The sequence below is a fragment of the Suillus paluster genome (genome assembly GCF_016628075.1).
Source record: "Suillus paluster strain FC165 chromosome Unknown EDB91scaffold_51, whole genome shotgun sequence".
In the NCBI taxonomy this organism is placed as follows: domain Eukaryota; kingdom Fungi; phylum Basidiomycota; class Agaricomycetes; order Boletales; family Suillaceae; genus Suillus; species Suillus paluster.
This window is the reverse complement of record NW_024537611.1, coordinates 33,576-45,948: the sequence shown is the minus strand read 5'-3', so window position 1 is coordinate 45,948 and position 12,373 is coordinate 33,576. Positions and strand designations below refer to the sequence as shown.

General features: G+C 49.0%; 6 protein-coding genes and 1 non-coding gene across 7 annotated transcripts; 4 read left to right on the top strand and 3 right to left on the bottom strand.

Moving 5' to 3' along the window:
- Window positions 1–530: 530 nt before the first annotated feature.
- On the top strand, window positions 531–4,027 carry EDB91DRAFT_1348668 (P-loop containing nucleoside triphosphate hydrolase protein; the record flags this gene model as incomplete). The annotated part of the gene is made up of 14 exons (XM_041325981.1): window positions 531–774; window positions 853–881; window positions 992–1,173; window positions 1,226–1,371; window positions 1,423–1,656; window positions 1,700–1,833; window positions 1,886–1,990; window positions 2,124–2,667; window positions 2,777–2,940; window positions 3,005–3,172; window positions 3,207–3,353; window positions 3,404–3,469; window positions 3,521–3,694; window positions 3,743–4,027. The coding sequence occupies exons 1-14, from the start codon at window positions 678–680 to the stop codon at window positions 4,025–4,027; spliced, it is 2,475 nt and encodes an 824-aa protein (XP_041174473.1). The 5' UTR covers window positions 531–677.
- Window positions 4,028–5,041: 1,014 nt separating this feature from the next.
- EDB91DRAFT_1238489 (peroxisomal 3-ketoacyl-CoA-thiolase) lies at window positions 5,042–6,540 on the bottom strand (the record flags this gene model as incomplete). The annotated part of the gene is made up of 6 exons (XM_041321729.1): window positions 5,042–5,080; window positions 5,136–5,247; window positions 5,301–5,493; window positions 5,547–6,001; window positions 6,052–6,406; window positions 6,471–6,540. The coding sequence occupies 6 exons, from the start codon at window positions 6,538–6,540 to the stop codon at window positions 5,042–5,044; spliced, it is 1,224 nt and encodes a 407-aa protein (XP_041174472.1).
- A 167-nt stretch (window positions 6,541–6,707) lies between these two features.
- EDB91DRAFT_t91 lies at window positions 6,708–6,778 on the top strand. The gene has a single exon. It is a non-coding gene; the product is annotated as a tRNA-Gly (tRNA).
- Window positions 6,767–8,161, bottom strand: EDB91DRAFT_624040 (snare protein YKT6). The gene is made up of 4 exons (XM_041327924.1): window positions 7,630–8,161; window positions 7,354–7,577; window positions 7,180–7,290; window positions 6,767–7,129 (listed from the first exon to the last, which is right to left on the bottom strand). Exons 1-4 carry the CDS (start codon window positions 7,865–7,867, stop codon window positions 7,103–7,105), a joined length of 600 nt encoding a protein of 199 aa, XP_041174471.1. The 5' UTR covers window positions 7,868–8,161; the 3' UTR covers window positions 6,767–7,102.
- A 266-nt stretch (window positions 8,162–8,427) lies between these two features.
- Window positions 8,428–9,691, top strand: EDB91DRAFT_624122 (DnaJ domain-containing protein). Its single transcript, XM_041327926.1, has 4 exons — window positions 8,428–9,037; window positions 9,099–9,159; window positions 9,213–9,242; window positions 9,290–9,691. The coding sequence occupies exons 1-4, from the start codon at window positions 8,603–8,605 to the stop codon at window positions 9,448–9,450; spliced, it is 687 nt and encodes a 228-aa protein (XP_041174470.1). The 5' UTR covers window positions 8,428–8,602; the 3' UTR covers window positions 9,451–9,691.
- A 1-nt stretch (window position 9,692) lies between these two features.
- EDB91DRAFT_624050 (uncharacterized protein) lies at window positions 9,693–11,691 on the top strand. Its single transcript, XM_041327925.1, has 7 exons — window positions 9,693–10,109; window positions 10,189–10,292; window positions 10,351–10,609; window positions 10,662–10,821; window positions 10,870–11,154; window positions 11,207–11,282; window positions 11,329–11,691. Exons 1-7 carry the CDS (start codon window positions 9,762–9,764, stop codon window positions 11,606–11,608), a joined length of 1,512 nt encoding a protein of 503 aa, XP_041174469.1. The 5' UTR covers window positions 9,693–9,761; the 3' UTR covers window positions 11,609–11,691.
- EDB91DRAFT_624008 (ribosomal protein L38e) lies at window positions 11,546–12,304 on the bottom strand. Its single transcript, XM_041327923.1, has 4 exons — window positions 12,240–12,304; window positions 12,119–12,179; window positions 11,883–12,026; window positions 11,546–11,831 (listed from the first exon to the last, which is right to left on the bottom strand). The coding sequence occupies exons 1-4, from the start codon at window positions 12,240–12,242 to the stop codon at window positions 11,788–11,790; spliced, it is 252 nt and encodes an 83-aa protein (XP_041174468.1). The 5' UTR covers window positions 12,243–12,304; the 3' UTR covers window positions 11,546–11,787.
- Window positions 12,305–12,373: the final 69 nt, after the last annotated feature.

The following is a 12,373-nucleotide window of genomic DNA, read 5'->3' as shown; positions in this document are numbered from 1 at the left end:
TGAGGCGACGGCACCTGTTCCATGACGTTAGCAAATGCATTATTGTTTGCAAACTCGCCAAACTCACCCATCAACGTCGATCTTTGCAGGATCAATTTGTAGGAGCTTTTCGGCGACACGAACGACCACTGAGAAGGCTTCGTTGAGTTCGAAACGTCACGTGCGATATCATCGACAGTCAGGTTTGCTCTCCTTAGTGCGTATACATTGACGATGATTATATGTGTTGCACTTTCCACTCGAGTCGTCGCGCCAGTAAACATGGATTGGCTGACGAGGTGACTTGAGTGGTGAGTGCAAGGAAAGCAACGTCTACCGTATGCGTATATGTAGCTGAATTCATTAACACGTGACTTGCACGTGACCCAAGACTATTCGAACTTTGCAGGTTTAGACGCGTTATACTCGTCCGCCTGCCCACAGTTCGTCAGTAAGTAGCTGAACAGCTCAATTTATGCATATAGTCTGCTTTTTCGAAGGCACCACACACGACCTAGGCCCATTTTCGGTGACTACACCCCGGCTGCCAGCTCCTCGTCACTCGCAGAGTGCAGAAGCCGCACGCGCCGCTGCGCTACAAGCTGAGTTTAACTGACAAGGAATGGGTATGGGTACCAGACGAGAAAGACGGTTATCTCGCTGGCTGGGTACATCAAGAAGATGATGAGATTGCAGAAATGGTCATGGTCCTCTGGAGGCGAGGTATCTTCGTGTCATTGCTACTCGTAACGTACCCTTCTGAGATGAAGCGCGTCAGATTCGTCGAGTCCCTTTGTATGCACTATCCAAGATGAACCCTCCAAAGTTCGATCGTGTCGACAATATCGCAGATCTCACATTTTTAAACTGAAGCGAGCGTCGTGCATAATCTACGTTTCAAGGTATGGATCTGGAGCTATATATGTGAGTCATCTCTTTCTTTCCACTTTTCAACACATTCGTGATTGTCTCCACTCAACTTCTTACACACCTACTGAAACGCATCAAATAGACATACTCTGGCTTATTCTTGGTCGCTATCAATCCTAACCAGAACCTACCGCCGTATACAGATGCAATTATAACTCAGTATCGTAGTAAACGACGTGATGAGAATCCTCATATCTTCGCGGTTGCCGAGCGCGCATTGTTTAACATGGGGGAGGAACGTAAAAATCAGAGCATTCTCATAACGTCGGCCATTTTTGCATTTTGGCGATTCATGCATCTAATTGACCGTCCACAGTGGAGAATCTGGCGCAGGGAAGACCGAAAGCACGAAAAAAGTTATCCAATACCTTTCAGCCATAGCAACTGATGCGCATCCGCCCCATTCTTCACATTCACATTCTACTTCCATCTCATCTTCATTTCCCGTATCCCCACCATCGGGTCTGCCCAGAAGCAGCTCTTTCCGTACGAAAGCTACTCACGTCACCCTAGGTTTGCTCGAGCGACAAATTCTGCAAACGAATGCCATCCTTGAGGCATTTGGTAACGCGCAAACTCAGCGGAATGACAATTCGAGTAGATTCGGGAAGTTCATTAGGATTAGCTTTGCTCCAGACGGGAGTATAGCCGGAGCGAACATTGACTGGTACCTGCTGGAGAAGAGTCGAGTAGTGGCTCGGAGCGTTGCAGAGCGCAACTTCCACGTATTTTACCAGTTACTATCAAGTGGGGGGTCATTATAGGGCAAGTCCTTACAATCTCCTCTCAGTAGTTGTTTCGGATATTCATGCGTCTGCAGACACTCTTCTATTGCATCAACCTCTAGAAGAATATGAATTTCTCAACAAAAGCAGGCGAGAGGTCGATGGCGTCAACGATCGCGAAGACTGGGACGCACTGATAGTGCGTTCTCGTGAATGTGAAGCTTTCGATATCTGACTAACGCTCCCCCTAGAATGCTCTTGATATTGTTGGGTTCACGGTTGCCGAACAATTCGACCTTTTTCGCATCCTCGCGGCAATTCTCCATATCGGAAACATCGTCATCCGCTCTACGAAGGTCGGATGATGCATTCATGCCAGATCCGTCGCAAGCCGAGCGCGTCTGCCATTTGCTCGGTATTCCCATAGCAGAGTTCACACGAGCCACTTTACGGCCCAGGGTTCTTGCTGGACGTGAGTGGGTAACGTAGGCGAGGACGCGACAACAGTCTCTTGCCGAACTCGCGTCCTTGAGCAAGTTGTTGTACGAGAAGTCCTTCAGTGCGCTGGTCGAGCGCATCAACCGTGCACTAGATCGTCCGTCCTCTAAGTCGACATTCATTGGCGTTCTCGACATTTCAGGTTTCCAGATCTTCGATATCAGCACGTACGAGCAGTTGCTTATCAACTACACCAACGAGAAGCTGCAGCAGTTTTTCAATCACCATATGTTCGTCCTCGAGCAAGAGGAGTATTCCAGGGAAGGTATAGAATGGGATTGTGTGAACTTCGGGCTGGACTTGCAGCCGACTATCGACCTCATTGAGAGCAGTGGGGACGACATCGGCATTCTCAGTTGCTTAGACGAAGGAATGTATCATGCCCAAAGCCACCGATCTCACCTTCACGGAGAAAGTCCGTTCGATTTGGAGCGGAGAGCTGCGAGCAGGAGAAACCTCATCCAGGTCGTACGAAATATACCCTACCGAAATTCGACCAAGGCTTCATCGTCACACACTACGCTGGCAAAGTCGAGTACCGCACGGACGGGATGATTGGAGAAGAACAAGGATCCCCTGAATGATAATCTGACTCGTGTACTGGCATCATCATCCGAACCTTACGTCGCATTCGCTCTTCCAAGATTTTACTGGAGTCTTCGCCGACATCCCCTCATCTTCCAACGCTGGGTTCTCCGCAGGGAAACAGCGCACCATCAAGAGAGGGGCGTTTAGAACTGTCGGGCAACGGCATAAAGAGCAATTAGCCCTTCTCATGGCGCAGTTGCAAGCAACACAACCGCATTTCGTACGTTGCATTGTGCCCAACGTCAACAAGAAACCTGGAAGGGTAGACGTGCCTCTCGTCCTAGATCAATTACGCTGCAACGGTGTTTTGGAAGGCATTCCGCATAGCACGTCTTGGTTATCCCAATAGGCTCCCTTTCGTCGAATTCCGCCAACGCTATGAGATCATGACTCCAGGAGTCATTCCTCGTGGATATATGGACGATCGTAAAGCATGTATTCGTATCGTGGAAGTATTGGGTCTTGATACCGAATTGTTCCGGGTAGGAACCTCCAAGATATGCTTCAAGGCCGGAGTCCTTGCAGAATCTTGAGGAGCGGTGGGACACCCTTTTATTCGACATCTTTTCGAGACTACAGGCTGTCGCCAGGATGTTCTCCGCTCGAAGGCAGATGAAGAAGATTCTCCTTGAAGTGCGCTTTCACAGTTGTCTGTTGCATCGTCCCTAACTTTACCCTTGCAGAAAACCATTCCAGGCTTAGAGTCAGGATCAGAAGAGGCTGAACTCCCGCATGGATTCTTCGACGATGTAAGTCTTCATGTTGTAGCAGATTTCGTGCACGTCTTACTACACTTCCAGTTTGATACACGCCCCTCACCTCCACGCAACAATCGCACCGCTCGCACCACTCCGCAGCACCGCATCAAGAACATCATTAACCGTTTCTTGTCTCGCTCCTCCACTCCTCAGGATCGTACTCACAACCCTCGTAGGATTCCCATCGTAGACATCTTCGCAACACGAGGTAAATATGTAAGTTTTACTGAGCTTCCGAATGCACCCGCTGTTGATGCTCTACAGCGTACTGCGAACGCCATCACCGGGAAAAGGCATTTAGTGCAGCGACCACGTCCTCCTCGCCAGCAAGCCCACAGTCCTATCGTTGATGCCGGGACATCTAATGTTAAGGGTGGGGCCACACCTGCGACATTGCTGACAACAAGTACAGATGCTCATCCTACAACTAGCAGACCCGCTACCCCGGACGCTGAACGTGTCCCGGAGATAAGCTGCTTGGCGACCCTTGTCAGGTGCTTCCCGCGTCTCTCACGAACCCGACAAACAGGTCCTGCTGTTTCCCCCTAGGTTCCTCTTCGCTCCGAGACTCGCCACTAGTATTGTTTGCTCGCTTTTTGTGATTTTGGCACTTTGCATCAAGATGATAATGATGATTAATATTGATTATATCCCTTGCAGCTTCCAATCAAGTGCCGCTGGTTTGCGACTATCCATTATTTGTGAACGAGGGGACTTGAGTGGCAAGTGCAAGGAAGGCCCCCTGCCGTGTACGAAGTGTTGATATGATCCATGATTCAACCTATATCGATAGTTATCCAGGCATGCTGTCGTCAGTCTATCGCATCGATATAGTCGATAAAGTGCGAGTTTCTGAGATCTAGACAGGGTCAACTCAGATCTCCCACATCATATAGCGGAGCGGTTCATATAGGTTTACGTCTGAACCAAGATGTCTGCAGGATCAAAGATCTTGCCCATGCAGAAGGCCATGCACATGTCATGGATGGCCAGCATGCAGGTGTGCGTCACTCCTTGCCTCCTAGCTTACTCGCAACGCCTATCCACCTGAGCGAGCAGCACTCGCATCGCGAGGCCTGGTTCCCTGGTCAAGGTGAGCCTGATGGGAACAATACCAACATCATTACGTACATCAAATCACGCACTGATATCGACTGAGCTGTGTACGGCAGCAGAAATGTGCAACCCACGCGGCGCCAGACTCAGAGGTTCTCGACTCATGTAGAAGCTGTGAACTCTTCGAGGCTTGTTTTCCTGTGACACTCACAGTGAAGGTATTTCCAGGAAGACATGCAGCATTCTGTGCCTAGGATAACGAGACGTACAGTACTTCTGATAACCAGCGATATGACGAGGAAGTCGAAGTTTAACGGTCTCTGCGCAGCCGAATAGTTTAAGCCAGCACGAGAAATCAACTCGACTTGCAGACCGATTTGTTCATGATTCTCCCAGGCAACCCGTGATGTTATGCAAAGTTTAGATTCCGATGTGTTCTAATGGGAAAATACAGATGGGTGTATGAGATATTCGTACGTCGTCCAGGAACAGGTAAAGTAACAACAACTATAGTTTTTGAATGACAATGGCGGAAGCAGCACCCCCCTAGACGAGATATATTTGAGTAACGCGACGGCATCGATAAGCACAAGTTACTTACCCCGTTGCAGATGCCTGCTGCACCATACTCCCCAGATTTTAGGGCGTGGATGAGGGACACCACGATACGAGAACCCGAGTTTCCGATCGCGTGACCGAGTGCGACAGCACCACTGTCAAATGACATTAACAAATGCAATATTGTGTGCAAACTCGCCAAACTCACCCATCAACGTTGATCTTTGCGGGATCGATTTGTAGGAGCTTTTCGGCGACACGAACGACCACCGAGAAGGCTTCGTTGAGTTCGAAACGTGCGATATCATCGACAGTCAGGTTTGCTCTCTTTAGTGCTTCCGGAACAGCGACGGCAGGAGCCATGGGGAAGTCGATGGGCTCAACACCTGCATCGGCGTATGCTGTGGAAACGACATATCAGGCGATGTGCAGTCAGGCAAAGAGTAAGACTTACAGATCACTTTGGCGAGGGGTTTTATGCCGAGCTCCTTTGCTTTCTCTGCTGACATCAAGATCAGAGCAGAGGCACCATCATTGAGGTTTGAAGAGTTGGCAGCAGTGATGCGGCCACCTGCTTTGAACGCTGATTTGAGGGAGGGGACCTTGTCGAAGATGACTTTCTTGTACTCCTCATCTTCCTTGATGACGGTGTCGCCCTTCTTGCCCTTGATGGTGACAGGCGCTATCTCGGCGTTGAAGACGCCCTCTTTCCATGCGCGATCAGCACGCTTGTACGAGGCGATTGCGTGCTCGTCAAGTGACTCTCGGCTGATCTCGTACTTCTCTGCAGTGGCCTCGGCACAGTTGCCCATTGCGAAGTTGTTGGAGACATCCCAGAGACCGTCTGTCTCAACCGAGTCTTTGGTCTCGAATTTTCCGAACAGAGGGTTCGTGCGGGGAAGGAGGTAACTAGAAGACATGTTAATCTCATGCAAAGAAGCAATGGAGTGACTACTGACGGAGCGTTGCTCATACTCTCCATACCACCAGCGGCAACTACGCTCTTGTAACCGGATTCTATGCTTTGAGCAGCAAGCATGATCGACTTCATGCCGCTAGCACAAACTTTGTTGATAGTGGTAGCGTCAGATGAGACCTTCATGCCGCCAGCGAGTGCTACTTGACGTGCAGGTGATTGACCGACACCAGCCTGGACGACATTGCCGAAGTAGATCTCTTCGACTACTGAGGGATCGACTTTCGACTGCTCGAAAGCATGCTTGAGGGCGACAGCGCCAAGTTGGGGAGCGGTCAAGGTCTTGAGTGATCCGTATAAGGATCCGACAGGCGTACGCGACGCAGCAACAATGACAGCTTCATGAGCAGGCTGGAACAAGCTGTTAGTGATTGATGTGTAAAATATAAGATGGAGACATACCATTTTGTGGGAGGGATGAAATAGTAAGTTGGGATGAAAATGTGGATAAAAGACGCGTTGCGATGATCATGATCGATGGGCTGGCTTTTTATGTGACAAGCAGATGGGACCCGAAACAGATTATTCGGGATCGAGGAAAAGATAATCGATCGTACGACGTTGTCAGGCCGTGCAGTATCGTATGATAGTTAGATTTCATTGTACGTCATTAGAGTCAAAGTCGCTTCCCTTCCACAAGCATTAATGGGGTAGTGGTAACCTGGGTCGTTGCCATCGACCCGCCGGGGGTTCGATTCCCTCTTAATGCATATATCATTTACTAAGGGAATATTTTTGCCCAACAGAAGTCATCCAATATACTCCGAGCGTCCAATGTATCCATCCTCCCAATGGTTAGGTACTACACGCAGGTCGGCTGGCTGCAGAATAACCCCATTCGCTTACTCTAATCACATGCAATCTTATTCACAAATGGCTCATCAAATCATCAGCCATATCCCTAGCACAACGAGCGGCAGGCGAAACAATGAATATCGAACTAACGAATGTCTGACTAATTACCTAGTCCGACGTAACGACCGACAACCGCAATTCGGAGAATGCATAAATGAGGAAAGCAAAACGATCGCCGTCTACATGACGACACAACATGCATTTTGCTAGTGAGGCTGTCAGACCGAGCCACTCGTACATAAAGACAAATGCTAACCTTCTTAGCTGTCTTGTAGAACATCTTGCTCTGCGTGGATAGGGCATTTGATCGCTCCACAAGGTTATCCAACTTCTCCCCGCGTTGGAGAACAGACTCGATAGTCTTGTGCTATAATACACCGTCATACCGATAAAACAACGGAACAATTCTTGCAGCGAGGGAAGGATTTACCAAAACAATCTTCGTCTCATCTAGCTCTTGTTGTACTCGCATAATTGTGTCAGCTTGCCGAGGATCCTGGTACTTCTGAATGTAGGTCTGGATCTCTGGGAATGATATCGACCCGGGGTTTGTGAAGGAAGATTGGGGGACTTTGGTAGTGAAATCATCAAGCAGCTTTGTCAGAAGAGAGAATGCAGGTCGAACGGGGTATTCATGGTCAGTAATAATGATGGCTAAGAAGGGAGTGAGCCCGATAGCTTCATCACATCCAGAGCTTTGACTGACCTGAAAGCTGCTCTGCACCACCCCTGTTGTACACATGTGCGGTGTAATTGTTCTCTTGTACACTCTGTCGTTGACCCTGAGGAGTTCTCTCCACGACCGTCTTGGTGAAGAACGTTAAAAACTCGCTGACGGAACTTCTCTGGTAGAACGAGAAACTAGAGACATCTGACGTAGAGCTAAGAACTGAACAAGGTCCTGAGGAGGGTGCAAGAACAACTGAGAGCGAGAATATCTTCATGGTCGTGGATGAGAAGAAAGGCAGCGCGGCGCTGTAATAAGTTATAACTGCGTAATAGTCGGGGCTCCGATTACATACGACTACTAAATACCAGGATACCACTTTGAGCAAATCGACTTGCTGAGCTAGCGCTACTTATGCTCACAGAATCCAACCAAAGACGATGTTATCTATCGCTCAGGGGGATATCAAGGCGACTCCTTCACCGTCGTGTGCGGACTCGAGCGTTCAATATAAAACTGTGATTTCGTACTTGGTGAGCCTCAACAAGATCAACCTTACTCAGGCTCACTCTCTCAGAAGGCCGTCCAAGACAGGACTACTTCATCGCAAGATGTGGCAGGCTTCCTTATGTTTGCAATGTCCAGGTGTATGGTCTTGTTAGGCCTTCCGAGGCCTCGTCAGGTCTGGGCACCTTTGCTCAGTGCTGATCGATGATCGGTTGAATGGTCAGCCAGTGTGCAACTTGCCGATGGTAGCCGACGTCCGAAAGTTGCCTGTGCAACCACACCTTTCACAATTTCAAACAGGCCAAAATCTGCGGTGGCCTTTCAACAGGGTCCTGGGTCAGATACAGTTTATGACTGCAATATTCAATAGTTGCCGCGCAGTGCCGTACCCTAATCTAATCACACTGCTGCACCCTGTCACATTTGCCCAACCTCAGATTGGCCTCATGGAAGCCTTCCGAGTACGCAAGTTGCTAGCTCACCCTACGTAGTTCGCTTTGGAGCCATGGAAGGTAACAAAGACGAAGCTATCAAATGCCTTTCCATCGCACAAAAACACAGAAACGCTGGCGACCTCACTTCCGCTCGCAAATTTTGCCAAAAATCTATAAACATGTTCTCGACACCCGAGGCTGCAAAGCTTCTTGAGTCTATCGAGGCCTTGGAGGCATCTAGATCATCCTCGTCAGCCAGGGCAGGCCCTTCGACGTCAAATGGGAATCAGCAGGCTTCTTCGTCATCTACAGAGACACGTTCATCCGGCGCTAAGCGTCGGGGTACCGATAGTGCGAATGCTACTGCTGAAGAGACGCGCGAATTTACTGCTGAGCAGTTGAAAGTTATCAAACGGGTGAAGGCATGCAAGGTCACGGAGTACTATGAGATTTTGTCTGTCAAGAACAATTGCGAGGAGGATGAGATCAAGAAGGCATACAGAAAGGTACATTAGCATGATATTGTGTGTTGTCTGATGTACGTTCTAACGTTGTGATTGGTCACAGCTTGCCCTTGCGCTACATCCTGACAAGAATGGCGCTCCTGGAGCAGATGAAGCATTCAAGAGTACGTCTAGTATTGCCCTCACGTACGCAAAGCGTCTGACAGAAACTTTTCAGTGGTTTCCACAGCCTTTCAAGTGCTCTCAGGTATGCTGGCTGATTTAATGCACTGCGCCTCTCTGACATTCACCCAGATCCCCAGAGGCGAGCAGCTTACGACCAATTCGGGCCAGACCCGAAATCGCAATTTAACGGCACGTCCTCGGAAGGTTCGGATGGCTTGGTACTTATAAACTTCATACTCTTCATACTCGTGTTGTTTTGTTGTCGTCGGGTGCGGGGGTATAGCAAGTGACTCAAAACAGCGCGCGCTGGTCGTGTTCGGCGATGTGCAGAGGCTTTGGGGCGGGCTGATGAAACTCAAAACGGGAGGTACCTTCCAGGTAATGTGCAAAGGCAGAGGTAATGCGCAAAATCTCCAGAGAGCTCGAACATCACACTTAGGTTTCAACTTGCTTGGAAAAATTCAGGCATATGTAGACTAAGTACCTAGAAATGATGTACTATACTATTACCAGTTGGTAGTGTCTCAGCGTGAAACAGTCATTTGCAACCTTACACAATGCGTGGCTTTCGTCACCTGTTCACAGAATCCTGCCAAAGACCATGATATCGTTCGCCGCAGGGGTCTCAAGGAGGCTCTTTCACCTTCGCGTGCAGACTCGGGCGTTCAATGCTCTCCATGACACTTTTTCTTTGCGGTTGGCCAGTAGAAACTACCTCCGGACAAGGAAGCTTTTGCTTATTTTCTATGATACTGGCAGCGTACTGGTTGTCTTTGGAATGTTCACTGCTGTTATTCTGCTCTTCTGGACTATGGTGTCACTGTTATCTTCCGCGTTCCTGCGACTGACTGCATCAGATAGTACTTCGGCATCTTTGCTGAAAAGAGCTGTCGGAGCCACGAGTCGCACAAAGACATATTCTGGCACCGCGCATGCTATCAATCCAATTGTGAGTCAAATGCATACACCCTTGTATGGGATCGCTTCCAGCATCCGTCTGGAGTGCTCAATGCTCACTTCACTCCTAGATCCCTGGCTTAACCGTTCCCCTAACGCATCTACCACTGATTCTGTTCTCCCTTTGCACCAGTCAAATTGTCCATGAAATTGGGCACGCTATCACTGCAGCAATGTATGTCTCCCCCACATACGACGTAGTCCATTGGCCAGAGCTTTGTGTTTTTGCCTAGTCATCGGATTCCTATCCTAGCCGCAGGAGCATCTATCACCCTCATTTTCCCCGCCGCATTTGTGACGTTGCCCTCTGCAAGAGTAGAAGAACTGTCTTCCCTCGATCGTTTGCGGGTCGTAACTTCAGGCTGTTTCCATAACCTGACCCTCTGGCTGATTCTGTTGGGGGCAGCCTGGACCGGTATCGGACAGTGGTCATTGTCAGTAGGTTATGAAGATGTTTCTCCTCGAGGGCTAATCGTGGCCCATATTGAAGCCGTCAGTATGATGGCGTTGTATTGCTTCGCTATCCTTGCTGAATATCTTTTAGGATTCTCCTCTGAGCATGCATCTTCCTGTTGGATCTTTCCTAACTACACTTGATGATCTTCCGTTGAACTCATCTCGCGACGCATGGTCCACTTATCTATTGGAACCCACTCCGGCTATCTACAAGCAAGGGTGGTGTGTGAATGAGTCGCAGCTTAGTGGTGAGCACCATACTCTGCGTCATCCCACCTGACTCAAAGCCTCCTCAGACGATCAACAGTGTTGCGTGGATACTGATAACCGAACATCATCATTGTCCTGTTTCGCGTCGTTCGCAAGTACAATGGAGACGTATTGCACCGATCCGGTAGCCATACTGTCAAAAATGCAAAATCGATGCGACTCCTCAACTTTGTGTCTGGAGTCACAGTCGTGCGTCAAACCAACGGGAGACCGAGACCTCTTACGGATTACGGTGCACCATCAAGAGACAAGCACTAACGACGATCGTGTCGTGCTTTGGAGTGGCCCCAAGTATGAGGTTTGGGAGCAAGGTATGACCCACAAATCCAGCATCTAGCGATCGTTAGCATTCACTTTGATCAGTTCAAACCACGCATCTCGCACCGCGTTTCGATATTTTACCACTAGGACTACCCCTCTTACTCGCAGATTTCTTCCAGTATGTCCCTTATACCAACCACTGCTACATGACTGACTTTGGGCAGGTATCTGAAGCTCACCAATCTTTCACTGTATCTTCTCAACGCACTACCCCTGCCTGCACTGGACGGCTCTCAATTGCTGATAATTTTACTGGAAATGGCCTTCACTAGATGGCTTTATAGACCCTCAACCATGATCGACATCGAGGCACTGAGAACTCGTGGAGGTCGTCCACATGAAAGGAGAGTGCAGCAGGTACTTCGAACTTTCGTAATGATCGGTACATGCACGCTTCTTGGCACATGCGTCATGCTGGGTATCATAGAATGGATGAGTGTATGAATCAAAGGCTGTATAAGTCAAGCGAGGCGAAAGCTATCTGTCTTTGTTCGCATAATAAGACAAGTACGTGTGACCTGCATGCATATTCATCATATGTAGGTCGGTGATGCATAGATCGATCGGTGCCCCTCCAATGCAACGCATACATCATGCTAGAAGTGTGAGATGAAAGAACGTCGTCACTTCTTCTTCGGTGTTGCGCCGAGCTCTACCACGCTCAAGCCTGCACCCACATGTCAGGCAATAAAACGTGCCAGAAAGACTCATCACGCACCTGGGGGCAAGCTCTGCTTGAGTTTCTCAGCCTTCTCTGGGTCGTCCACCGAAAGGGTGTACAAGTATCGTGAACACCGCACTTTGAACTTAGTTTGCACCTTTCCGGATGCAGATTTTGCGGCGATTTTTTTTATACGGGCCTCTAGAAGGATGGAGCAATGCGTGAAATGTCATGTAAGATCAGTACGCATCAAGTCAACGTGTTGTTGAAGTAAAACAACTGTGTAAACGCACGGGAAGCATCCTTCCGCCGCGCAATCTCGATGAACTGCTTGATATCCCGGATTTCTTTAGGCTAACATGAAAATAAGCAATGATACCAAGAGAGCTGAATAGCCAGTGGATCTGAGCGCACCATGACGGAGTACTGAGTCTTGAAGTCTTACTTACCATATCTAACGATGTCCAGCTAACTGGTGTAGAGCGGTGGCTGAACCTTATTTTGATAGCTATTCGCAAGTTCCCGCTCGACTAGTACTTATGTACGTA

Bases quoted from the DNA above. Each gene is read 5' to 3' on its own strand.
- EDB91DRAFT_624040 (XM_041327924.1), bottom strand. From the start codon at position 7,867: ATGAAGATATTCTCGCTCTCAGTTGTTCTTGCACCCTCCTCAGGACCT. The intron at 7,578-7,629 runs GTCAGTCAAAGC...CTCCCTTCTTAG, and splicing joins TGGTGCAGAGCAGCTTTCAG to CCATCATTATTACTGACCAT. The intron at 7,130-7,179 runs GTTAGCATTTGT...CAGCCTCACTAG, and splicing joins TCTACAAGACAGCTAAGAAG to CAAAATGCATGTTGTGTCGT.
- EDB91DRAFT_624122 (XM_041327926.1), top strand. From the start codon at position 8,603: ATGGAAGGTAACAAAGACGAAGCTATCAAATGCCTTTCCATCGCACAA. The intron at 9,038-9,098 runs GTACATTAGCAT...GATTGGTCACAG, and splicing joins TCAAGAAGGCATACAGAAAG to CTTGCCCTTGCGCTACATCC. The intron at 9,160-9,212 runs GTACGTCTAGTA...GAAACTTTTCAG, and splicing joins AGCAGATGAAGCATTCAAGA to TGGTTTCCACAGCCTTTCAA.
- EDB91DRAFT_624050 (XM_041327925.1), top strand. From the start codon at position 9,762: ATGATATCGTTCGCCGCAGGGGTCTCAAGGAGGCTCTTTCACCTTCGC. The intron at 10,110-10,188 runs GTGAGTCAAATG...CTTCACTCCTAG, and splicing joins CGCATGCTATCAATCCAATT to ATCCCTGGCTTAACCGTTCC. The intron at 11,283-11,328 runs GTATGTCCCTTA...GACTTTGGGCAG, and splicing joins TTACTCGCAGATTTCTTCCA to GTATCTGAAGCTCACCAATC.
- EDB91DRAFT_624008 (XM_041327923.1), bottom strand. The intron at 12,027-12,118 runs GTGCGTTTACAC...CCATCCTTCTAG, and splicing joins GCGGCGGAAGGATGCTTCCC to AGGCCCGTATAAAAAAAATC. The intron at 11,832-11,882 runs GTGCGTGATGAG...ATGTGGGTGCAG, and splicing joins CAAGCAGAGCTTGCCCCCAG to GCTTGAGCGTGGTAGAGCTC.